Source organism: Mesoplodon densirostris, chromosome 11 (assembly GCF_025265405.1).
Source record: "Mesoplodon densirostris isolate mMesDen1 chromosome 11, mMesDen1 primary haplotype, whole genome shotgun sequence".
Classification (NCBI taxonomy): Eukaryota; Metazoa; Chordata; class Mammalia; order Artiodactyla; family Ziphiidae; genus Mesoplodon; species Mesoplodon densirostris.
This window is the reverse complement of record NC_082671.1, coordinates 10,472,406-10,498,105: the sequence shown is the minus strand read 5'-3', so window position 1 is coordinate 10,498,105 and position 25,700 is coordinate 10,472,406. Positions and strand designations below refer to the sequence as shown.

The 25,700-nt window shown below is 45.3% G+C and overlaps 1 protein-coding gene across 2 annotated transcripts in view; it reads right to left on the bottom strand.

The window, feature by feature from the left end:
• ETV6 (ETS variant transcription factor 6) overlaps window positions 1–25,700 on the bottom strand; it is a 249,944-nt gene that overhangs the window by 134,027 nt on the left and 90,217 nt on the right. The window contains exon 2 of one of the 2 annotated variants that reach the window (XM_060113265.1): window positions 12,986–13,115. In XM_060113265.1, the coding sequence (XP_059969248.1) occupies window positions 12,986–13,115 (130 nt within the window). The remainder of the gene's footprint in view (window positions 1–12,985; window positions 13,116–25,700) is intronic. The other variant, XM_060113267.1, reaches the window with a different exon arrangement.

Sequence of the window (25,700 nt, the reverse complement as noted above, 5' to 3'; positions counted from 1 at the left end):
CTTCGACACAAAGCACCCATTCTTGTCCTCAAGCCCACACACACTTAAGATTTCTGGTAGAAAGACTGCAGAATTTCAAACGAAGAGGGTGCACAAAAATAAAATAGCCAGTTATAGTTCCCAAAGCACTTATATGGCCAAATGACCTTTTATCAAGGGTGGTGGGTTTTTTCTACACAAACTTTCCCGGTGAGGATCTGAAGCAAAACATGGACAGGGAGAAAATATCCCAAATCACAGCCTTATAAAAATTAATCTCTCAGACATACTGTGAATGACTAAGTGGGTGAGAGCCCAGAGCAGCTGTGCTGAAGTGAAGAATAATATATAATATTTTATGAAGCTTCTTAGTACAGAGGCATTAGCAGAAAACTGCCAGACTCACAGTTAAGTTTTTAATTTTCCATTTCAAATCACTTCATTAAAAAAAAAAAAGTTGTGAAAAGGAAACGACGCAGAAACCTAAAGCACAAAACGAAGGAGTGATACTGAACGTCACACGCTGTATCACAAGCGATGAGACAAAGAGAGACACAGACAGATGAGGAACTAAGGCAGCCCTGGATTTTCACCCTGTACTTAAGACTGAACTTGAACGGCAGAGCGATAGGGTCCGATCTCATTACGCTATTCGTGTGCCAGGACTCAGTAGGGATATTATTTACCAGGGAGCAGAGAGATATTTAAGGGCCTAGCAAGACTCCTATAGCCCACTGAAATCTGAATATAGTAACACTGAGGTTTGGGGTTGTGGTGGATGCTTTTTTGTGCAGTGGATTTATGATTTGAGTTTAGCGAATTATTATGTTTTTCTAAAATTTATGAGGTTTTAACCACAGTTGGATCGCAGAGGGGGATGCAACACTATTTTTCAGGTTCTTAAAGAGAATGGTCCAGGGACTAGCTCTTTGGCTCAGCCTGGGAAGAAAGGTGTAGAGTGGAGGGTCTGACCTGCTCGGCCACCTACTAGCTCTGTGACTTTGGCCAAGTTCCTTAACCTCTTTAAACCTGACCTTTCATCAGTAAAGTGAGGATAATAAAACTCAGTTCATAGCTCTGCTGTGAGGATTCAATGATATAATCCATGTGAAAAGTCCCTACCGTAAGCACCGAATACATGGAAGTTATTGCTCCATACGGAGAGCTCCGAGGAATCTTCCTCCCGAGACCACATACCCGCTGCCCCTCATACAAGCCACCCACCCCCAGCCAGCCCCTTCAATTTCCACACAAGCCAAGATGTTCCTGGCCACTTCAGCTTGAGACCTGGATTAACAGCTCCCTTTATACCTGTGCAATCAAACAGTTAGTCATCCCCAAGGTAGGGACATTTTGGTAGGAATGGTTGAAAAGCTTAAGGATTCAGATTTACACCCCCAAGTTCACCGCTCCTCTCAAGAAAATGCAGATGACTTACACATTCTCATGTTGACAGTGAGCTAGAGAGGTCCAACATTGTTTGGCCAATACGGTTTCTGGCAACGTCTTGAGACCAACAGCCAGGCATAGTAAGTATCAGATTATTCATCCTGGTCTCACAGGTCCAGGTTCACAATGCTTTGTCTACATCGAGGGGTCTGGATTTTCCATCCAATCTTATGTCTGTCTCCTCCAAGGGGAAGCCAGCCCCCAGCAAAATCATGGAGTTTATTTCCAACTCAGCCCCCTCCCTTGACCTTCCATGCTGACCACGGATCTTCTATTTCAAAAGATTCGATTTGATAAACTAATTTTCATTAAAACATTAAGGGGCTTCCCTGGTGGCACAGTGGTTGAGAATCTGCCTGCCAATGCAGGGGACACGGGTTCGAGCCCTGGTCTGGGAAGATCCCACATGCCGCGGAGCAACTAGCCCCGTGAGCTACAATTACTGAGCCTGCGCGACTGGAGCCTGTGCTCCGCAACAAGAAAGGCCGTGATAGTCAGAGGCCTGCGCACTGCGATGAGGAGTGGCCCCCACTTGCCGCAAGTAGAGAAAGCCCTCGCACAGAAACGAAGAGCCAACACAGCCATAAATAAATAAAAAAAATTTTTTAAAGGCAAAATTCCTTTAAAAAAAAGACATTAAGACATTCAGGGACATAAGGTATTCATTATCTCTATCCAAGGTATCCTCTGCTATCATGACTATTTACTTTTAAAAGTGGAGCCAGGTGGAAACAATGCCTGATCCAAATGGAATGTATCTGAGGAGAATTTCAGGTACCATGGTAGTTCACCGTGGGAAATATTCAAGTGCGGGGCACTCTTGTATCACGGCAGCTGAGTGACCACACACTCTGCTGAAGCATAACATGGGCCCTGTTCGCGGACAACGATAAACCCTCTGTCCTGGACCCAGAGTGGCACTGTCTGGACAATACAAGTGTAGAAGCTAGCCACTTTCTGGATCTCAATACTCCTTCAGCAAACAAAGAAGCACCAGACGAGAGATGGCTACATGGCTGAATGTACAATGCCAACCCTACGATACCCAGTTGTTCTTCTTCAGCTTCGTTCCCTGGATCAGTTTGGGTGGGAGGAGTCATCACAGAAGCTCCATGGAGCAGATGTCTGGAGTAATAGCTCTAAGACAGTCCCGACCAAATTCCCCACCCTACACACACCCAAACATACATGCACGCTCGTTTGGATTTATCTGAAGTAGAATTTTTCTTTGCCCAGGAATCAAAAGAAAAAACTTTTTCTTTTATAAGGCCCAAACACATTTCACCTCTGTATAGAGTTCTGTGGGTCTCTGAAGTACCTCTCAGCATGACCAGAGAACTACAGGAGAGTTTAAAAGGGCGTTTATAACCCATGACTCTCAAGTGGAGACTACCTCTCTCAGGGAATTTCTACTTTTGTGTTCCTAAAAGCCCTCTAAGTAAAACCCCAAATATCTGGATGAAGAGTTGAATCATGGCCAGACTGTAAGACCAGCAAGAAGCCCACACCACGCTTGACGGAACTGCAAAGAGGGGAACACGAACCGTCTATCCAGGGTGGGGATTTTGTGAAGCGGCTTCACTGCCACATTGCAGGAGAAGTGAAAAGAGTAAGTGTGAGGGTACAGTGCTGTGAGAACAGCAGTGTGGAAGGAATCAGAGTGAAAAAGAAAGGGAAGAAGTTTCTCCCTGGCTTTGCTGACATCTAATAGGAAAATATGCCCAAGACAGAGAAACCCTCCAACACATCAGAATAACAGGTTTGTGAACCTGCCTGGCCGTAGGGCTGCTTCCTGGATTCAGGCTCCCGAGGAGAAAGAGTCATTTCATTTCCCCAAGAGGGTTGGCGCCAAATCACTGGCTCATATTTGTTTCCCTACAAAGAGCTCCTGATATTGGCGACCCAAGAGCTACTTAAGGAGGTAAAATAAAACCCCTCATCAGCTTTGTTCACAAATCACTGCTGCTTTGGGCGATTCTTTTCTCCCTAATCCTACACCCCCTTTTCGCAGCTTTTGGCAATAAGTGGATGATTCGAGTAACTAGCTCAGGGCCTCTACTTAGAAATCGTTCCTTGGGTGTGAGCTTTCATGCCCAGGGGATGGTATAAGTGTCACGGATTCTCTCTGCTGGCTGCGCGGATGGAAATGTACTTTAAAGTGCAGCATCAAAGCTTTCCCTTTAGAAGCTGAAAGGCTTCATTCCCTTGCCCACTGGGCTTTTTTCCCCCCATCATTAATTAATGCAGTATTAATTGTGCATGTGCGATGCGGCCGGCGGAATGAGGGGAGTGTGGCCCATCCATGCAGATCAGCTGACTCCGTAAAGCCCGAAACCCAGTGCACACCACCTACAGACGGAGCAAAATGCAGACTGTCATTTTTTACAGGTTACAGGAAAGGTAGACAAGCCCCCAGCTGCCGAGGGGATTCCCACACATCATGCAGTTGGGGTCAAGGAGGTAGTTACCAGAAGTCACACCTGTGCATCATGCACTAGGCAAAGAGCCAAACTTACAGACGATTCTCAGGCCAGAAGGGGGGCTTGGAGAACGGGGGAGCAGGCCTGCGGTTCTGCTGTGAGGTCCTGGGACCCAGGGGAAGATGTGAGCGGCTGAGGCAGCCTTCAGGAGACCTGCCAGGCGGAGCAGCTGGCTCGGGTTCCCAGCCCACAAAAGCATTAACCGATCTCGATCACGGGCAGCGTAGGGAAGCACCCAACGGTGGCGGCGGGGCGTTGAATTGCCGTATTTCCTTGCAGGAGGGCATCCTCACAAAACAATCACAGCTAAAGTCGGGGACGATTGCCTGCGTCATGAAAATACCACAATCTGCACTAAAATGTGATGCTGAGTGCTTGAAATCAAGTGAATGATCACCATCCTTAGCATTTACAGATAATGCTCCACTGCTGCTGTGCCTTGTATTTCTCTACTCGAGTTAGAGAACAAGAAAATGTCTGAGCAGGGAAGAGCCAGTGATTTTACACACTCAGGCCACTTCGCTTCATAGGCGAGGAAACCACAACCCTGGGAGGAAGAACAAGGTGTCTGAGACTACCCCACCCACCACGGACCACGCTGGGCCGACTCTCCGAGGAACGACCCCAGACAAGAGCGTCCGCTGCTCTGTGACCCTGCAGTAGAGTTTCCCAGAACACAGGTCAGATGGGTAAACCAAGGCAGCAACACATGCGACAATTTTTCCGAAGAAGCGTGTCAGATTAACAAAAAGCATTACGCGGTGAAATGGTTTAATTTGTGAACCCAATAATACAACCATCATTCGAACACATCACCTTTCCTACTGTTTAGTAATAATCTGGGAGGTAGATTATCTCTTTAAAAAGATGGAAAGTCGTGGACAACAGGCACCTCTTTTCACTTCATTTGATTTTGTTTCTAACACACCAGCATTTATAGATACCTGAAAATAAGTTGCAGATATCAGTCTCCAAAGATGATTGAATTTGAAAATTTATCTTCCTGTAATATTTCTTAAGATAGACCTCTCCACACTCACCTAGGTACCTTTTTTTAAAAAAGTGATTGTTACCTCTCTCCTTGCAAACCTTCCCCCCTCCTCTTTAAAGCGGACCACTTTAGTGAAAGTCCCCAGACCAGAAAAGAGAATTCAGCCCTAGCCGAACTGGTGAAACAACATGTTCCCTGCATAGCCCTGCACGGATGAGAATTTTCCTCCCAGGCATCCCATCTACACCCCCACACACACACACAGAGAGCTCTTTATCTAGGGTCTACATCTGCAGTCTGCATTTCTATTACTGAAATCTTAGCACCCCATTTGAGGCTATTTCTATCCAAGATCTAGAGGAAGCAGAAATAGAGAATAATTTCACAAGAATGGGGTTTGGTCCACCTACCAAAGATGGAGGCAGTAACTATCAGGGCGGGGTGACTAATTATTCTTAGGAATTTACAGTCAGCATATGGTCAGAGACAGGGACCATTTAAGTCTCTCAAATCCTGCCCCACCTCGCTTCTGAAGAGAGCAGAAAAAACAGCTACCCTACCCCAAAACACACATAGATGGTTCAGGCGACTGAATCAGAATCTTCTGATGGCAACAGTGAAATCAGCAACACGCGAAGGTCCGAGGTAACACTGACCTCTGGAAATACATAAAGATGAAGCGGGTAAAGTCATGCCTGTCAGAAACTCCAAGAGTCTGAGCTCCTTTGAACTCAGGCATGCAGCAAAATGGGAAAAACTATCTGTTATTTGAAGATGGAAACTTGCTCACCTTTGTAGAGACTCCGCCCAATCAATATGCTTTGTGATAATGGGGAGGTCGTGGGGAGGAAGCTAGGGAAGCACAGTTCGAGTCAACGTTGTGTTGAATCTTTATCACACCAGCCAGTGAGTGTTACAGAGATACGTGTGAGGCTGGCCGCTTAACTGATGGACGGGGAGTCCCCAGTCTGCAGAACCCTAATATGCCAAGAGAAAGACCACAGCGGTACTGATGGTGGGGAAAATCCAAGGGGAGACAGGAGAGAGGACAAGGAAGAAACGGAAATATCATTTCTTATTTCCTGTTGTTCAAGTCTATTCATAGAATGAGCTGGTTCCCATCGACCTTTCTTCTTAAATGGATCTTTCGCTTCATCTGTCATAAAACTTCAACACTGGGTGTAGAATGGAGCCGGGTATCTCCAGGCTTATGTAAATATCCCACAGCACCAGGTAGGGACAACCCATAGCCAGTGGCTTCCAAATGTCTACTTCAGAATTCCAAGGAAAGCGAGAGCCTTCCCCCCAGCTCCCTGCAGGACCGCAGCCACTTTGTCAGAGCATTTGTCGGAGGAACTGCCTTAAATGTACACGGAGTGCACGGCACGAAATGTGAAGTGAAAGAAAAGGTCGATTGACCTCTAGTTATATATTTTTTTTCTTAAAAAAAAAAAGACATCTATAAATAGCTGCATTTATTGAAGCTGCTTCCTTATCAGGAAGCATGCAGCTAGGAATTAACGTCTGCCTGCATCGGAAATTCTTGCAGACAGCAAACCCAAAAAGGAAATTTCCCTTCCAAAGCATCCCGGCTGTTCTGTTGTGGCCTGTTTTTTCTCTTCGAGCTCTTTGAAGCAGCTACCCAGGGCCCTGTGCGGCTGGAAAAGCAGAAAGCCTTTGAACACTTGAAAGTAAAAAGTGAAGGACCCCTAAGGAAGGCATGAGGGGCACAAAAGAGAAAATGCTGGTGGCTGGCCATCGTTGTTAGAAGTCACGACTGCTTTGTCAAGATACTGAGAAGGAAGTCTCCTTCCCCATGTCCTTGCCTCAACTCTGCTGGTGATGTCACCATATGTCACAGGCAGCTGTGTGAGGAGGGGCCATTTGGGGAGGCCTGATAATGGCTGAGGATGGGGGAGCATCTGTCAGGTCTGAGGAGGTGGGCAGGGAAGGTTGAAGAAGGAGATGGCAGATTTGGGCAAGGCCAGGGAAGAAAGTTGTTCTAGACAGAGGTACAGGTACGGTGAGGGAGGTAAAGGCCCCGGGAAGGAGTGCCCCAGAGCAGAACCAAGCTCACGGAAATCACAGAGTCAGAAAATAAAGCTTACTTCCATTGTGACCTAGGGAAATCAGTCTCAATATGTGCAGACAGAGCTCCAGGCCCTTTCTTTAATGAAACAAGCAAGCACATCCATGCTTCTCTTGGCCCTTGAAAGGGAAGATGCACCTCCTCAACACAGAATTTACCAGTTGTGGAAACTGAAATAGAGCCCTCATGAGTTCCTGGCCACTGTTCACCATGCACTGTGCAAGATGCCACATACAAATTAGCTCTGATACTTATAAGAAACCCTCATCAACTATATTTCAATGAATTTTTTTTAAAAAACCCACGGAAAAAACAAAACAGACCAAAAAAAAGTTGCTAACAGAGTAGATCTTAAAAGTTCTTATCACAAGAGCAAGAACTGTAACTATGTGTGATGACAGATCTTAACTATGATTGTCTCCAGGCTCATGTAATTATCCCACAGCACCAGGTAGGGACAATGATCATTTCACAATACATACATATATTGAACCGTTATGTTGTACATCTGAAACTACTGTGTTATAATTCAAAAAAATTTTCCGTATTTTGATAATCATTGTGATTATGTAAGAGAATATCCTTGTTCTTAGAAAAATATACAGAAATATTTACAGGTAAAGGTAAAAAAAGAAAAGAAACCACCATCAGTAGGTGTTTTATGAAATTAGAGCCTTGGAGAGGTGAACTCATCTCTCTAATAGAGAGAGGCGGCCCTGGGATGCCAGCCCGTTCAGGTCTGTCCGAACTCAAGTCCTTCATATTGCTGTGCTTTTTCAACCAGAAACTCCGAAACAGCAGTGGGCCCTGTTCCCAAGAGGTCATTCCTGATGAAATGCCAGGGAATGTGGGGACTTGGGTGGGCCCTTTGTGGCCAGCGCTGTCCTGCTAGTGGCAGAGAGATACTGGATTTCAAGCTCAGCTCACTAAAGAGGGAGGCGCAGGAGGAATGGGTGAGCAAAACTGAAATAATGATCCATTGAGACAGGCCAGCCCGTTGGGAGGCTCAGCACAAATGAACGGCCAAGCGCATTACTGGAGCCCTAGCTGTTCCCAGTCCCCGCATCCACGGCGACCCAGACGCCAACAGTCAGCACTGCCCCTGCTTTCAAGTCTGAGAGACTCTGCCATTATGTTTTCTCCTAAGAAGGCTAAATGGTGACTTCTGAAATAGAAATCACGTTAGATTCTTCATGTGCCACGTGAATGTGAACAATTCAGTGTAACTATCGGAGCCGTGGTCATCGCATCAATAAAATAGGATTAGTAACACCTAGCACTGCTGCATGATTAAATGAAACCACATATATGAACACATTTTGTTACTTATAATAATATAGAATACTAACTAAGATTATACTTAATTCCCATTTTTTGCCTCTTCTTTGGGAACGGAAAGAACTCGAACGTATATAAAATTGTTGGCTGCTCCACTCAACAGCAGAGAGAAGCACTGCATCTCTTTTCAATCTCCTGGCTCTAACCGAGCTTTGCTTGTCTCGTGACTGTCTTACACTCGGTCACTCTGCTGAGACTGCAAAATCGCCCAAGGGGGTGAGCCACGAGGTAACGTTTCCAAAGGAAGGCATTAAATTAAATTATTAAACACACGAGCAGGAGCAGTAATGTAAGAATTCTGAAAGATTCACAAGGAAAGGAAGGAGAGCCAAGGTGTTCCAACTCTAGAAAACTCTGCGCAGCTATTACCGCTATTTATGAACCTGCAACGTCATAAACCGTAACCCTATTAAATGTGATGAATGAGTCCTGGGTTCCGATTTTTAAATATCAATTCACAGGAATTGCAGAAGAGCAAACTGGCACCGCAAACGGCAAAGGCTTCAGGCAGGCGGCATCACGTCAGCCTGTGATTAGAAGCAATTCTGTCGACTAAATGCGAGATGATTCTGTTAAAAGGAATTTAATAAGGAAAAGGCGTTCAGTGATTTAAATTCTGCCCCGTGCATCTGAAATACACGCACTGTGGTCACGTGGGCGGCCCGGGGCATCGCGATTTGAGGCTGAGTATTTCACAGGGCTGGCATCAGCTCATAAGGCACCTTTTGCTGCCCCCTTGGCACCCACCGGCCATGAGTTTAGAAAAAGTGGTCCCTGGGCAGACAAACTAGAGAGAGTCTCTCCTTCACACTAGGAGGGCCCAGTGAGGCCGTTCACCGCTCAGAGAATCAAGAGTGAACTTCTCCAGGCACTCTCGGGGCTCCACGGTCCTGCAACTGTTCTCAAGGTACCATGAAAGGTTTACGTTCCCTTTAAAGAATGGAACTTTTCTGGACTTCCCTGGCGGTCCAGTAGCTAGGACTCCATGCTTCCAAAGCAGGCAGCGCAGGTTTGATCACCGGTGGGGGAAATAAGATCCCACATGCCGCGCGCAGCCAAAAACTAAATTAATTAATAAATTCAAAGAATGGAACTTTTCATTTTCACCTACCTGCTGTAATTGTCACACTTCAGCTCTTCTAGCCTCAAGCTTTAAACAAAAATTTAGTACCCTACATGGAAGGAAGGAGGAAAAAAAACCCTTTCTATCTTCTCAATAAACAAACTTGTGTCTGCTCTCCTGGTGCAACAAGCAAGTTCCAGGAAGCTGCCGCAGGACTCCGGGGGGGTGGGGAGGGCAGGGAGGAGGCCTGACCAGGATGGTACGGGGCTGGTCCCCCCTCCTCTCCTTGGCCCCGACTGCCCCTGCCTGTGCCTTTCAAGTCCTCTAGAATCACCACTTTGGGCTTGCCCCAGTTATCACTTTGTTTTTTGTTTTTTGTTTTTTTTTTTTTAATCAGAGGCAAGTAAGAGGAAAAGCCATGACTTTCTACTTCTCAACAGCTTCCTAAGTTGTCACACTGTGTCTTCAGCTTGCCCTGTGTTGGCAGGACAAAATGGTGAGAAACCTGAGGTACAAGAACCTTAAATATTATGATCCCTGCCTTCCGCCCTAACCAGGAAAGGCTATCTATTGATTTAAGAAGGAAAGGAGAAGAAGAAAGGGTTAAGAGAGAAAGGGTTTATCTGGAGATCCATGAGGACAGGGGGTGAAAAGAAGCCACTCGGAGGCATACCAGTCTGGTGAGTATCTCTTTAAAACAAGCGGCTAAAAATGCTTTCAACCCAGCAATACCATAAATGTCCTGCTGCCGTCTTGGCTTTCGGATTCTTCCCCGTACTTTCCATGAGCATTCCGCTGGGAATTGTCTGGAATCCCAGATTCAAACAGCAATAACCCAATTCCCTTGTTAGAATATTTATTTTCTTTTCGGTTTGGAAACCCAGCTGGGATGCATCCTCAAGTATACGACATGGCCTCAACCATCCTAGGCACTCCAGGAGATGTTTCTCAAACAGCACAATGGGCAGCAGAGTGCTGGAACAGGACAGGGAGGCCGGCAGCTCAGTCTCCTGTGGAAAGTCCCAGCTGAGGACAAACAGTAAGAGCCTGGGAACCTCCACTTTCAGAGGATTCATTCCAGATGTGGGAACAAATGGTGCTACCATAGGGCTGATGCAGATTCCAAGGAGGGCTCTAAAGTCAGGCTGCCAGACAGGAGCATTCAGGCAAAATCATCACCATGACCTGAATCCCTAACCTAACAACTGATTATGTTCTAAGGCCAGCAGTAATGTGCTATATAGTTCTATAGCTGATAATTCTCTAGGTGGGCATCCATCCACCCATCCATCCATCCATCCAAGGGAGATATGCAAACTATTCAACAACTGATCCACCAGTTAGAACAGATTCCAGCCAGAAACCAACCCTCTGGCCACATTAGTGAATAGTGGCTAACTGTCAACCCTGAATTCATCCATCCATCCAAGAAGTACCTATTAAACACACATCATGGCCTAACAGATAAAAGCCCAGGCTCTGGAGTCACACAGAACTGAGTTTGAACTCTGACTCTATCTCCTACTGACTGTGTGACCTTGGCAGGTTACTTACTTTCTCTAAGCCCTAAATTCCTTATGTGTGACATGGATATAACAAAAATACCTACAAGGATCGCTGTGAGAATTAAATAAAATAATTTCCATAAAGGACTTCCCATAGTGTCTGGTACAGAGGCATCCCACAATAGCTATTAGCTACTATGACTGTGTGCTAGGCACATGGCAGGGCCTGACAAAACAGTGGTAAAGCAGCACCGCTGTGACTCAATGAGGAAACTGTCTACCCAAGAAAAAAATTAAAGTGTTGGTATGGAAGAAACAGTTCCAAGTAGCGAAAATGATGTCTTAGGTGAGATCATAATATTTTCAAGTTAAGAGGGCTGTTGAATATTCTCCTGTCCAATCACAATTTTGTATGGTAGGAAAACTGAGTGTTAGGAGGACTGACTCACAGTCAAACAGCTAGTCTAACAGCAGAACTAGTTAAGAATTACAATCTCCTGATGGTCAGTTCGTTGTGTTTGTTAGTTCGTTTTACCATAGTAACTTTTTACGGAGAGGCAGTTCTACCGTAAAAGAGCTTACATATGTGAAGTCATCCAGAGACAAACCAAGAGTTAGGGTCTTTTTGGGGGCTGGGGGATGGGTTGTGTCAAAGAACAGGAAGAAAAAGTCATGAAACCTCAGCCTATTTGGGACAGGAGTTCATTATTTCTTTTTCTCTCTTTATGGAGACTTCAGGCTCCATAAGGGCAAGGAGTTGGGTCTGCTTTGTTCATTTCTGTATCCTGGCATCCAGAAGAGTGCCTGGCACAGTGCAGGTAATCAGTAACTATTTGTCGAACGCATAAATGAAAGAGATTAGGTAGTAGGCGTGCTTTCTCTGCATGGCCTGAGTATGTTCCACCCCAAAGTGAACGGTCCTGAAGTGAATAGCTTGGTCATAGAACAGCTTGGGGAGGAAAAAAAGGCTAGCAGTGGTCTCTTTCCCAGGCTGTCTGCTCACACCACTCACTGGTGCCACAAAACTCCGTTTTGCTGAGTATAGCCGTGCCCTCGATCATGACCATGGCACCTTCATAGCCCCAATCTCTTCTTTAAAAGTTCAGTGTGGAGAAGAGAGTAGACTGAAGCTGGAGTGTGCTGACCCTAGTATATACCAACTTTGTAAACACTGATGGATGCAGCAAGCTGGAGGAGGGGAAGGGTTCTCATGGCCCCCAACTCCCTTCAAGGATCCCAGCCACCACCCTCACGGTCGGGGAGAAGGGGTACGCCAGCAATGCACGCGAGTACCTCCCAGCATCACAGTCATGTGATCTGCTGGATGAGCACACAGAGAGGAAAGAGAAGCCTGCATCCTCTCTTGCTGTTCCCCACTCTCAGCGGCAACCTTCTGCTTTCTGAGGAGGGATGGGCCAGGCGGAGCAGAATAACCTGGGAAGCACAAGCACACCCGAAAAAGACAGCAAGTACCACTGGGCCACCATTCAAGTCATGAGGAATCAACTAGGGAAGGGCCAAGGTGACCGCCCCCCCCCCACGCTGTGTCGTGTCCTCCATAACCTGGACTCGTGCCCTGAGGCTAACAGTCTAGCCAGAGAACCTGGCATTTTCTTGGACACCGCGACCAGGGTGGCAATCAGGTGATGCATTCTCCCCGGCTGCGCTCGGCATGCTGGATCATCGGGGCTGGGTGGCAGCTCAAGAAACAAAGACAAAAAGGAAAGGACAGGTGCTGGGTGCTTTGGAGCCTGGCCCCAGCGGCACAAGTGTGGAGGCCCCGACGCCCTGCTGAGCTGCAGCGCGGGTAGTATGTCATAGTCAGACACGAAATGAACACGCAGAGAAACGACAGCCAGGAAGCGCAAGCTTTTCAAAGCCATTTGCAGGTGGGAGGGCGCGAACGATGCCAAAGCAGCTTCGGGAGGTCATGGGAAAACCATCTCAGAGCGCGCCCCTGCCCGGCTTGCAGCCCCGCCTCCCCGCCACCCCCGCCCACAGCGGTCGATCCTTCTGTCCGGCTGTCGGTCTGTCCGTCCCGTCCAATCCCCCCCCACCGCCCCGTCCATCCCGAGGCGCGCGAACACTCACGCAGGTGCGCAGGCAGGCGGATCGAGTCTTCCTCCATCCTGAGCGCTCGGGGCACTGGCACATGAAGTGGCGTCGAGGAAGTGTAACTGGGCACCGGGCTCTCGGGGGGTGTATATGAAATCCGTTCCTGCTGTTAAAAAGAAGCAGCAAGAGGGGAGGGGGAAAAAAGACAGTGAAAGCCTGGAACTGAGGGCTGACCTCCGCGAGGGGGCGGGTTCGGGGCATCTCTAGACACTGGTCCCCTCTCTAGGCACTCTGTGCAGCTGTCTTTCAGATCGCCAGCATCAGGGATTTGTAACAAAACGCGGGAAAAGTTTAAAATCGGGCTTTTCCTTTGCACTCGGCTAAATAGGTGTCCTTTTTTTTTTTTTTTTTTTCTCTCTGTACTAGTTGTTTGTTCCAGTAAAAAGAGGGGAGGCAAGACCAAGGGAATGAAACAATATGTCTAAGAGAATGGCGTTAAAGACTCCTCTCTCAAAAATTACTCTTCCGGTCCCATAATTAATGTCACCAATACATTAAAACCACCTTCCCTCTTCTCTGGCAATATCCCCATCTTCTAATCAAAGTAGGATTCCACACTCAGATCCAATGAGAGGTGAGCCCAAAAGGATGGCTTATAAGTTCGAGATTTTAGTTAATAAATCTGCGAGCAAGATTTGTCTGTCACCTACCTATCTCATGACACAGCTATAGCACCACCAAAAATCTCCAGTGTTTCATTTTTCCCTTCATCGCAGGGAATTATCTGCTACATCAACAGTTATCTCCTTGTCCCCTTATGCTCCATCTTAGAATCAATAATTCCTTTCCTTCTGAAGCATTTCAGGGCTCAGGCAAAGAATAACCTGCATTTAAGGAAGTATGGTTTAATCGAAGATTCTCACTCAACTGACAAGGAAAGGGGGAGGGGAGACCCAGCACATCCACTGTTTAAATTCAAACAGGCGGCGTTTGTTAGATCAATTAAAATAACTGGATGGGATGGGAAGGATTAGTTTTAAGTTAAAAACGTGCCAACTAATGGCCAGAAACCAACGATGGTGTACAGCGGGGAGAGCAGTGCAATTTGCATCTTAGATCGACAAATACCAACTAGTCTGACTTGCAGTCCATACATAAACCACAGAAACTAACAGAAGTTGTGTTTAACAGGGCAAAGTGAAGTGGGACGCACATGGTCCTAAAATAAGATGGGGCGAGAGGAGATCGGTAAGATGCCGTCGGGAAAACAAAAATCGAGCAAAAGAAAAATCACAGATTCAAATAAAACGAAAGGGGTGTTTACGTATTGGAAACAGTTCTCTAACATTTTAAACTCCATCAAATATGCAAAGGGAAGCAGGGGAGTCCCCAGCCCTGTAACCAAACCGAAGCTTCTCTTCTGCTCATAACCTGGAAAGTTTGGCAGCTGTGGCAGGAAGTTTCGACTTTAAATGAATATATACATATTTTTGTAATTTCCGAATGGAATCACAGTACCTGCCCTGAGGCATCTTCAACCTGCAACTAGGGCCTTTGGAATATTTCTGTTTAAACATAAGTCCTAAAGTTTCCTGGTGAATTTCTTAATTAAGGGCAGACACATACACCCTAGATTTCATTTCTGGATCAATGGAGACGTCCTGAGAAAGGTCACCCAGAGGCAAAACCTTCAACTTCACTTTTCTTGAACTTTTACCAAACATCACACATATTCTGAGCAACTCTAACTTAAGGAGGAGTTATATTTGTGGTGTTTGGCTTGGGGTTTTTGAGGTGAAAAAGTCAAAGACATAAACACACATATGGGAAACATACGAAATCTGCTGAGGGGTTTTTCAAGGTGAGATAGGCTTTTTTAAACATTTTAAACATAGTCTGTTTTTCTAGTTTAACAAATTCTCCATACACTTCACCCCTTGAATAACACCCCACTGCCACCCCAGTCCCAATATGTCTCGCTATCTTATCTACCATTACTTTATTCCCAGAAATAGCTTTCTGTTTTGTTAGGGTTTTTGCAGAACTGAAACTGTTGATGAAGAAAACACGGTGCAGCCAGACAGCTTTCAAATGGCATGGCATGAGTGTGAGAAAAAAAGAAGATGGCATTTCCTAAAACGGTGACTTTCTCTTAAAGCAAGGAGAAACTTACAAGGTCCTATAACTAGTCCACATGCGGGAGAGGCCACCTCTTCATGCTCCCTCACCCTCACCAACCCCATCAAGGATGGAGCCCTCAAGGCAGATTTTACTTTCTTAGGGAAATATACCTCCAGCCTGCTGATAAGAGTCAAGCTGGGTATCACCTTTAAAATGTATATATTCTGACTTGCTAAATTATCATTGTGTTGTACCTTCTTTTCACTGTACTTTCTTTGGAGGCAGCCCCCTGTGTGTTTACATTTGTGTGTGGTTCCCGGTCCTTCCTGGTACACTGAACGCCACACTTCAGGGCTTGCCCTTGGATTTTTTTTTTTTTTTTTTTTCTGGTACGCAGGCCTCTCACTGTTGTGGCCTCTCCCATTGCGGAGCACAGGCTCCAGATGCACAGGCTCAGCGGCCATGGCTCACAGGCCCAGCCGCTCCGCGGCATGTGGGATCTTCCCGAACCGGGGCACGAGCCCATATCCCCTGCATCGGCAGGCGGACTCTCAACCACTGCGCCACCAGGGAAGCCCCATTGCCCTCGGATTTTTATGCCACACCCCCACACGTCCAAACAATTCCAGATGAAGACAACCTTGCTATTTCATGATGAAACCTATAAGGAGAAGGGCGGACACCGAGTGACTGTGGAACTTGAATGCCTCTCACTCCCGATGATGGATTCCACCCAGCAACATTGCGACACCCTAAGCCTGGGATGGGAAGCTCTTTTCAAAGGTTTCAATGAAGAGATTTGTCAGTAACAAAAGAAAGGGTGGGTATCTTGACCAAGAGGGGGAAAAGCAAAATGTGCTTCTAGGGTCTTGAGCAATTTGCTAGCGGCTGTTACACTACCGTGACCCTGGGTTTAGCAGCCAGCACAGCACTCAGGGGACCCCGGAAAGGATGCCGCCCAGTGTGTGGGCTCCTTCCGAGGAGAAGCAAGCACACACCTGGGCATCCCCCACCAGACTTATGTCCCTTGTCTCTCTGCCAATCTCTAGGGTGACTCATGTGGTCCTCATTTTAAAATCTGTTATTCTAACCATGCACTTAACATCTACCGGGGCACAATCAGTAGACTATCAGCAGTTAGAAATATGAAAGAAACACTGCTATCTCCGAGGGAGACATCCAGGCAGAGGGGCTCAAAGAGACTAACGTCCGATTCCCCCGATAACGGAGACCTCTTTATTCTCAGAACTGCCTCTCTGGTCCAACCCCAAGGAAGGGAGGGGGAACCCGCTTACAGCGCTTTCACCTCGAGAGCAAATTGTCAGTCGGATGAAAACCAGAAGTGTTTTATTTTAACATTACAGAGGGGAATAACGATTTCCCCAAGAGGATTATAACCACTGCTCTAATTAAATTAAAATGCTGCCGACAGTGACATTAATGCATTCAAGCGTTGGAGGGGGATACACTGCCAGCAGAGGTCAATGATGTGACTAAAAATGCCGTGATGTGGTTACATTATTGTTTAGATACTGAAAAAGGAAACATGCTGCTCTCAAATGTGCAGACACAACCTATCAAACCAACGGGCCGAACAAAAGGGAGCACTGCCATTTCTAAGGCCAATTGTAATACCTCTGAGTAGGGGGGTTGGAAGAGCAGCAACAAAGCTCTGGAAGGAGAAAATAAGGCTAAAAATAGTTTTAGGCAAAGGATGAAACGTAAATGTTACTAACCATCATAGAAAGCTTTCAAAACATTAAATGGAATGCGGAGTTAGGGTTGCTACAAGCACACTATTGAAAGTGAGCTCTATCCCCGACCATGAAGGGTCACAAGGTGACCCTTCAAGAGGCAGTTCTGAGAATAAAGAGGTTTCCATTACTGGGGGGAATCAGATGTTAGTGTCTTTAAGCCCCTCTGCCTGGATGTCTCCATCGGATATAGCAGTGTTTGTTTCAAGGTGACCCATCTAATGCTGCTCATTTAAAAAAAAAATTTTTATTAAAGTATAGTTGATTTACACTGTTGTTAATTTCTGCTGTACAGCAAAGTGATTCAGTTATACATATATATACATTCTTTTTCATATTCTTTTCCATGATGGTTTATCACAGGATACTGAATATAGTTCTGTGTGCTATACAGTAGGACCTTGTTGTTTATCCATTCTATATATAATAGTTTTTGCAACTGCTAATCCCAAACTCCCAATCCATCCTTCCCCCACCCCCCTCCGCAACCAGAAGTCTGTTCTCTGTGTCTGTGACTCTGTTTCTGTTTCGTAGATAAGTTCATTTGTGTCATATTTTAGATTCCACATATGAGTGATATCATACGGTACTTGTCTTTCTCTTTCTGACTTACTTCACTTAGTACGATAATCACTAGGTCCATCCATGTTGCTGCAAATGACATTATTTCATTCTTTTTTATGGCTGAGTAATATTCCATTGTATATATGTACCACATCTTCTTTATCCATTCATCTGTCAGTGGACACTTAGGTTGCTTCCATGTCTTGGCTATTGTGAATAGTGCTGCTATGAACGTAGGGGTGCATGTATCTTTTTGAATTATAGTTTTGTCCAGGAGTATATGCCCAGAAGTGGCACTGTTGGATCATATGTCAACTGTATTTTTAGTTTTCTGAGGAACCTCCATACTGTTCTCCATAGTGGCTGCACCAATTTACATTCCCACCAACAGTGCAGCAGGGTTCCCTTTTCTCCACGCCCTCTCTAGCATTTGTTATTTGTAGATTTTTTAATGATGGCCGTTCTGACCTGTGTGAGGTGGTATCTCATTGTAGTTTTGATTTGCATTTCTCTAGTAATACTTAATAATTCTGCTCATTTTTAAACCAACTGCTTAGAACCTGTGACTACTGCATAAACCAAGCTTATATGTCTTGTGTTCAGTAGGAGAGTGGTGTTTATCCTTCCTCCACGCCTACCCCATGGCTGCCTTTTATGGACAAGAGATAAAATCTGAATATTATTATCACCAAAAAAGGCTTTCCTTTTCAAAATTATTTAATATAGAGCTTCTATAAATCATGGGGATCCCCCAGCGCATTTACACATTTGTTTTTACATCACTAACTCTTTGAAAAAGCTGAAAGGCTGAGAAATTTAGAGCTTACTGACCATTAAATACTAACCTTCTGGAAATAAAGATAAGGCATTTCTGTAACAGAGAAAAACAGAAATAAAGTCTGGTTGTACAGTCCACCGTCCCAAATCTGGCGATTCACCAACTATGGATTGAAAACATGCAGGGGAAAACAAATTCCAGAAAGTTCCAGAATGCAAAACTTGAATTTGCCATGTGCTGGCAACTATTTACATAGCATTTACATTGTATAAGTAATAAAGAGATGATTTAAAGTATGTGGGAGGATGTGTACAGATTATATGCAAATACTACACCATTTTATTTTATATAAGGGACTTAGGCATCTGTGGATTTCGGTATCCTCAGGGGTCATGGAATCAAACCCCCCTGCAGATACCGAGGGACAACAGTACTTGCAAAGAGACGGTTTAGAGGTAATTTCAAAGATTTCTTAACTGTAGAGCTAAGATGCCCTTGATTTAGGAACTTTTTCCAGAAATAGCCCCCATCCCCATTATGACTGCCAGGATTACACCAAAGATGATTTCTAAAGCCTGTGTAAAGTCTTGAGGACAAAGAGTGTCATGGAAACAGTGGTGCCCATGGACCATTTCCCAAGGAAATACAGTAAAAATGCTGCAGGTGCACTTTTCATCCTGCTACACTTAGGTGTCCCTTCACTGCACTGAAAACCAGCAACACAGACAAGAGGGGAAACGGTAGGTACCACAGGTACAGTGGTCGTGCTAGTAATATTCAATATTTTGAGGGAAGGATTTCCTTCTCTTTTCCACCCTGCAGATTCTTAGGAAAGCTGCCTGGGAAAGCTGATGCTTCTACTACAGTCATTTTCTATAGACTAGAAGAAGAAATCTCTCCTATGGGAAACTATTTATTGAGATTTACTCAACTGAAGTCTGAATACACAATTATTTAACTACACCCTTCTGGCTGCAGAATAATTCAAAGTGGTGGCTTTGGCTTTCATTAATAAGCAAAAGCAACACATCACCAAAAAACTGAATAAGACTGAATTCTGAGCTGCACAGTTTTCTAGGTTTTTGGTGCCAGGGGTGCAAACAGAATACACAACAACCTAAACTAACACACTCTTGATTGCCAAGTTCTTTCACTTGAAAAACTACACTGAATATTTTGTTCACCCCCAAATTTAGCAAGATCAACTTAAAGGACTTGTGGAAAGATGCAAACATCACTCTTCTTTGCTAAATTTACACACAGCCACAGTCCACGATATCTTTCGCAGCTTTCGAGAAAGAAGCAGTGTACTTTAGGATCCGGGGTGAGAATGGTATACCTTAGGATGTGAGGAGTTCAAATAAGAAGTGCGAAGTAGAAAACCAGGTCCATCAAATCACAGCAGTGAAGTTGCGATGCTGTCTTTCCCTCCCACAGAGGCTCCAGGAGACGCCTAAACAAGTGACCCGAGCCGGTTCCCCCCTTAGTGCCCGGCTCCTCCCTGAGGGAAAAAGCCCTCTTGGTGCTGAGTCATCAGATTTTTACACCCCAATTGGTCTTTGGCTTTCAACATGCTTGCAGTCATTTCCAGCAAGAAAAATGGGAGTACCCCATGAAAACAGAATGGGCAGGAGCTACACTCCTGGTCTCTGGAGCTATCTCCCTTGGTCACCCAGACACCCATTCAGCCCTTGGTGGGGAGGGTACGCCCCACAATCTACATTCACACTGACGTAGGGATCTTCTGAGGAGCCCGGCTTCACCCGTCCAAGGAGTGCTCTTGCTTTGGGCACTGAAGAAGATGGTTCAGGACCTGGACTATGTAAATTCCTACATGCTTAGAACTGAAATAGACAGTCCTTTTCCTCCCCTTCTTAAGGCTACTCTACCCTAAATGAGAAGACAGCATATTGTGTCTATCAAACAGATATAAGTCAAAGCACCTTAAGTCTTTCTTTTGCCCAGAACTAAGTTATCGATGCATAATTGGATGAAAGAAAAGAAGCATTAGTGGGCTTCTCTGGTGGCGCAGTAGTTGAGAGTCCGCCTGCCGATGCAGGGGACACGGGTTCGTGCCCCAGTGCGGGAAGATCCCACATGCCACGGAGCGGCTGGGCCCGTGAGCCATGGCCGCTGAGCCTGCGCGTCCGGAGCCTGTGCTCCGCAACGGGAGAGGCCACAGCAGTGAGAGGCCTGCGTAACGCAAAAAAAAAAAAGAAAAAAAAAGAAGCATTAGCAATAGGCCATGCAATCAAGCACTGCTGTAAAAGGCCATTAAGGTTTTGTTCTCCCTGTGATTGTGATGAAATCTTTCAGCGTTCATCAAGCATCCACTAGCAGCCAAGGTCTGTACCAGGCATTACGAATTCTACCACCATTAAGTCCTAGAGTTTCTACGATGGCCCCAATATTAAAAATTCCGGCCAGGACATGGAAGCAACCTAAATGTCCATTGACAGAGAATAGATAAAGAAGATGTGGTACATATATACAATGGAATATTACTCAGCCATAAAAAAGAATGGAATAATGCCATTTGCAGCAACATGGATGGACCTGGAGCTTATCATACTAGGTGAGATGGAGAAGGACAAATATCATATGATATCACTTACATGTGGAATCTTAAAAAAATGGTAACAATGAACCTATTTGAAAACAAAACAGAAATAGTGTCACAGATGTAGAAAACAAACTTATGGTTACCAAGGGGGAAAGGGCGGGGGATGGATAAAGTGGGAGACTGGGATTGACATATACTCACTACTATATATAAAATAGATAACTAATAAGAACCTACTGTATAGCACAGGGAACTCTACTCAATACTCTGTAAGGACCTATATGGGAACAGAATCTAAAAAAAAGAGTGGATATATGTATATGTATAACTGACTCACTTTGCTGTAGAGCAGAAACTAACACAACATTGTAAGTCAACTATACTCCAATAAAAATTAATTTTAAAAATTCTGCATCACTTTACCCATAAATACATATGGATACTCATACATAAACACTTATACTCCTCAGAACATATGTCCCAATCTTGGTTGAAAAATATAGTCATTGCGACAACCAGGGAGGGAAGCTAGCATTAATGGAGCGCTTGGAATATACTTCCCATGAAGCCTTCATTTTATTTCAGACTCACAATAACCCTGTAAGGAAGGCACCATGACCCCCATTCCACATGATGCGCCTGATCTGAAGATGGCAGGGGAGAGGCAATCTGTTCAAGTCACCAGCTCGGGAGATGGTACAGCTGGTAAAAAGAGGAGACATAAGAAATTACACTGAAGTAGGGCCAGCCCGTCCACAGTGGCTTCACAACTAATGGTGACTCCCACGAGCTAAGTTCAAGCTTGTAAGAACAGCTGCAGCTTTGGAATATTTCATTGCTTTTGTGCCCTCACTCCTCAGAGAATTCCAGGGGGGTCCCCGAGGGTCGCTCCACAGGGGCCCCGAGCCAGGGTGCTGACTGTCTTAAGCCTGTTGCTTCTGCTACTGGGAACAAAGATGGCAGGCCTAAGTGCCTTTACCTGAAGGAAGGGGACTAAATGCAACGTGCGAGGGGAGTTCTCCTGGCATGACAGGAGAGACACTAGAATCATCCAGGGATGCGTGTTACCTGTGGGACTCCATCAGCAGAGCTGTCAGGGCATTTACAGATGGCTGGCGCCTCTGAGGACTCCACCTCGTACTGAAAGCTCATCCTAGGGGATTTTTAAATAAAACCATGTTCCTTTTCTCTCTGACAGTTTCTTCGACAACCACAAAAGCCATTTCCCTTACTCAATACCTTTCCATTTATCCAAGAGCAGCAGATCTGAACATACAGGTGAGACGAACAGGAGCCGTGAGGAGGAAAGGCCCCGTCAACATTTATCCGGGGCCTGTTCATGGGCAGAGCTCTGAACCCAGGAGGAGCGAGTCTGCCTCTGGGAATCACAGTGGCTGCCATCTAACGACGCTGGTCCAGGGGTCTGAAGATGCACCCTCCCCTTCTCGCAAATGAGGAAGGGGTGATGGAGGCACTAAGGGGGCTTGTGGGGGGGAAAGACTGAAAGGATCCAAATAGATGTCTTCAAATTCGGAAGGGCTAGTATAAGGCAGAGCGAAGGCTTCCCCTTAGCCCCCCAGAGGGCAGGGCTGACCACACACACCTGTGCCCTAGGAATGTGTGTCTGATTACTGCTCCCCTTAAAGCCAATTTAAGATGAGGCTGAAAGATGACTCTGAAAGGTGTTCCTGCGCTGGGAATTAACTCAAGGAGAACTTGAAGGGGCCTTGTAACTAAGTCCAAGATGCTGCTTCTGCGTGATCTTCTATCTCCTGGCGAGTCAATGCTTCTTAATTACATTGTGGGCAGAACAGAGCCAAACAAAACAGGAAGACCACGGTCCCCCTTCTCCATCAACCAGTCCCCAGAGGCCCCTCACACCATCCGAGGGGTCTACCCAATATAATTAGAAAAATTACTAGTATCTACAACTTGGAGCAACCCTTTCGAAGACAAGCACCAAAGACAAAAACTCAAATAGATTTCTCTATTGTCCTAATTTTAAAACATTTTAATTAAGATCCTTTCCAACCCTGAGATGCTATAAATCTTTTTTTTTTTCTTTTCTGAACTTCTTAAATATTTCTGACATGAGTAGTAGTAAGCAGAATCTCAAGCTGTGATTCCTTTTCATGCCAGGTTGTGGTTTCCAGGGAGGTCTGTGTGTAAAGGATGCCTAGCTCATTTGGCTGGAACCCAGTGCTGACGGAGGCAAGGTCACAGGCTTTTAGACCTGGATGGGAAAATGAAATGCACGCCACCCCATGGCCCAGATTACACCCCTAATCCCTGCCAGGATACAGATGACTTCTTTTAAGGTGGAGATTAGGTGAGCTCGGCAACAAACATCACCCCTACTGGAAACCCCAGAAGCGCATGTCCTACTGACAGTGGGGTCACTTCAGTATAAGAAAGGTGGTGTGACTTCATACAGAACCAGCTGGTGTCACCTCTGGGAAAAATACCGTCTTGCTGTGGGATTTATTCACAAATGCCCCTAAGCTTTTGATCCACCTTTTGAGAAAGGGTCACAGAATCCTTTCGTCCTAACTAATTCTAACAGCAGAAGAAACAGGTACTCAAATGAACAGCAGCTTATATCCTGGCCACAACCAAGTGAGGCCAAGTTCGGCTCTTGATTAGCTGCTTTCTCCTCCATTAATGCTGTTCCCTCTAATGATCTGGCTATTGCAATTAGCCAATCTGCAGTGTCCCTGCCTGGGGCTAACAAGTAATGAACTGCGAGTGTTACTATTTAGTTGTATCAAGGGCGCCATTAGAGAGAGCTTCTCAATTTCTCCCCGCAAAGGAGAGATACCTTCCAGGCATGTCCTACCTGCCCGTGGGGCTGCTTTCCCACTGCACTCACAGTGCCCCTGGGTACAAGCTCCCGGGGGACTCATGGGACCTTAAGATTGGACAGAGGAAAGGATGAGGGTCAGGCTTCTGTGGAGACCAGAGGTGGAAGCAGCAGAAGAGCCCCAAAGAGGTGCTTTGAACCTGCACATTAACCACTGATTCCTCCCTCCCTCTTCACCTGCCTTCTCCTGCCTCATAAATATTCTCCCCAGCCCCAAGCAGCTTTCCTCTCTCTGTTACAGCATCACTCTGGGCTTAGTCCATCTTCATTTCTTTCGTGAACGACTGCACCTGAAAGTCTTACAAAAGGAAGAGAGAGAAAGAGAAGCTTTTAAACTCACACCCTCAGCTGATTGCTGGAGGTGACTGGAGGGGAGGCAGCTCAAACCCCCTTTACAATTGAAAAGACTTTTTGTCCTGTGATGTATCTTTACAAAATGTCCACAGCTGAAATGGACCACACACGGAATGAGAAATGTGAGGCTTTAAAAACAGGCTACCAGAGCAAGATTGGCCTTCTAGTTCAAACGAGGGTAATCCAGAGAAATGCTGAAGAAAGTCTCTAAAAGGACAGCCCCACTGAAGTCTGCGTGAAGTCCCGCAAGGCCCTAACTAGATGCTGCCCATTTCCAGTGAAATAGGAGACAACCCGGCCCCCCCGACACACCTCAATCAGGAAAGGAGAAGGCTGGGTTACAACCACTGCCAGGGTCAAGATGAACAAATTCCCTTGCTCTACATATATCAGGAAATGCCTGGGTTGCATCAGGCTGACAAAGAAATAGAAATAGAAAAAGCCCTGTAAACTATACCTAGAGTAACAAGTGCAAACGAGGTCTGGTACAGATTCATGTCTCTGGGAAAATGTTTCCTACCAATATAATTTTCAACAAAACCCTATTAAGAACACTATACTTGAAAAGCACCACAAAAGACATGTCAACAACTCCTCAGCGTATGCCGTCTGAGGAACGGGCATTAAAATACCCAACCTTTACCATCACATAATGTTATTTTAAAGGTAAGTCACATGAAGCTTGTGAAATATTACGCGTTTCTTGAAACAAAGGCTCTCTATAAATACAACGCATCATTACAATGAGAAATTTGTACTACAATGAGAAATGTGTAAAGTCCCAAATAAAGCACTACTTTTTATGCATGCCGTAAGAATTAAACCTGCCTTCATGGTGCAGAGTGGGAAATTATCTGAAGCCACAACTGAAGACGGGCCGTGACTTCATATATGACTGACTGAAGAATCAGGGAAGAATTTATCTGCCTGCCCAACCTGCAGCCTCTGTAACTCAGAAGTAACCTATACACCATCTTGAACATTGATTAAGGGGGTCACGCACCTGCATCTCCTCTTTTAGAAAAACTTTTCCAGAAGTAATAACCATCCTGGCAAGTAATTTCTTATAAACTTTGTCAGAAACCATAGACGTTCCCTGATCTTTAGACACATGACTCCTTACAGGAACTCAGAAAAGGCATCCTTCCCTCCACTGTGGTCGTGGTTAGAAAGACCTGGGAGTTCGGATTTTTTTTGACAACTGATGACTGAAAACAAGTTCTGCTGCCAAGGTGAATATTATTATGAGAAATGCTACCAGCATTAGTAGCATTCTAAAAACTTAATGACAGGAATGAGAATGAAATATAGAAGCCTGTGTGTGTATGTGATGACAACAGTCATTAACAGAATATGAAGCGGCTTGAAATAATAAAGAAACTCATGCGCTGCACTCTTGTAGCCCTGTTGTTATTTTACATAAGATCCTGTGCCTTCGTTACAACTACTGTGCTTGACAGTACATGAAAAATATGCTTGAGTTTCCACATACTTCAGGGACTCAGGATCATCTAATCATTTGGGAAATATACATTTTTTAAATCAGGTATTCTGAATCTTGGCTGCACATCAGAATCATCTGGAGAAGCTTTAAAAAAAAAATCCCAGTTATCAATTAGCAGAGGCAAACTATCGATATTATACATAGGATGGATAAACAACAAGGTCCTATTGTATAGCACAGGGAACTATATTCAATATCCTGTAACAAACCATAATGGAAAAGAATATGAAAAAGAATATAAAAAATTAAAAGA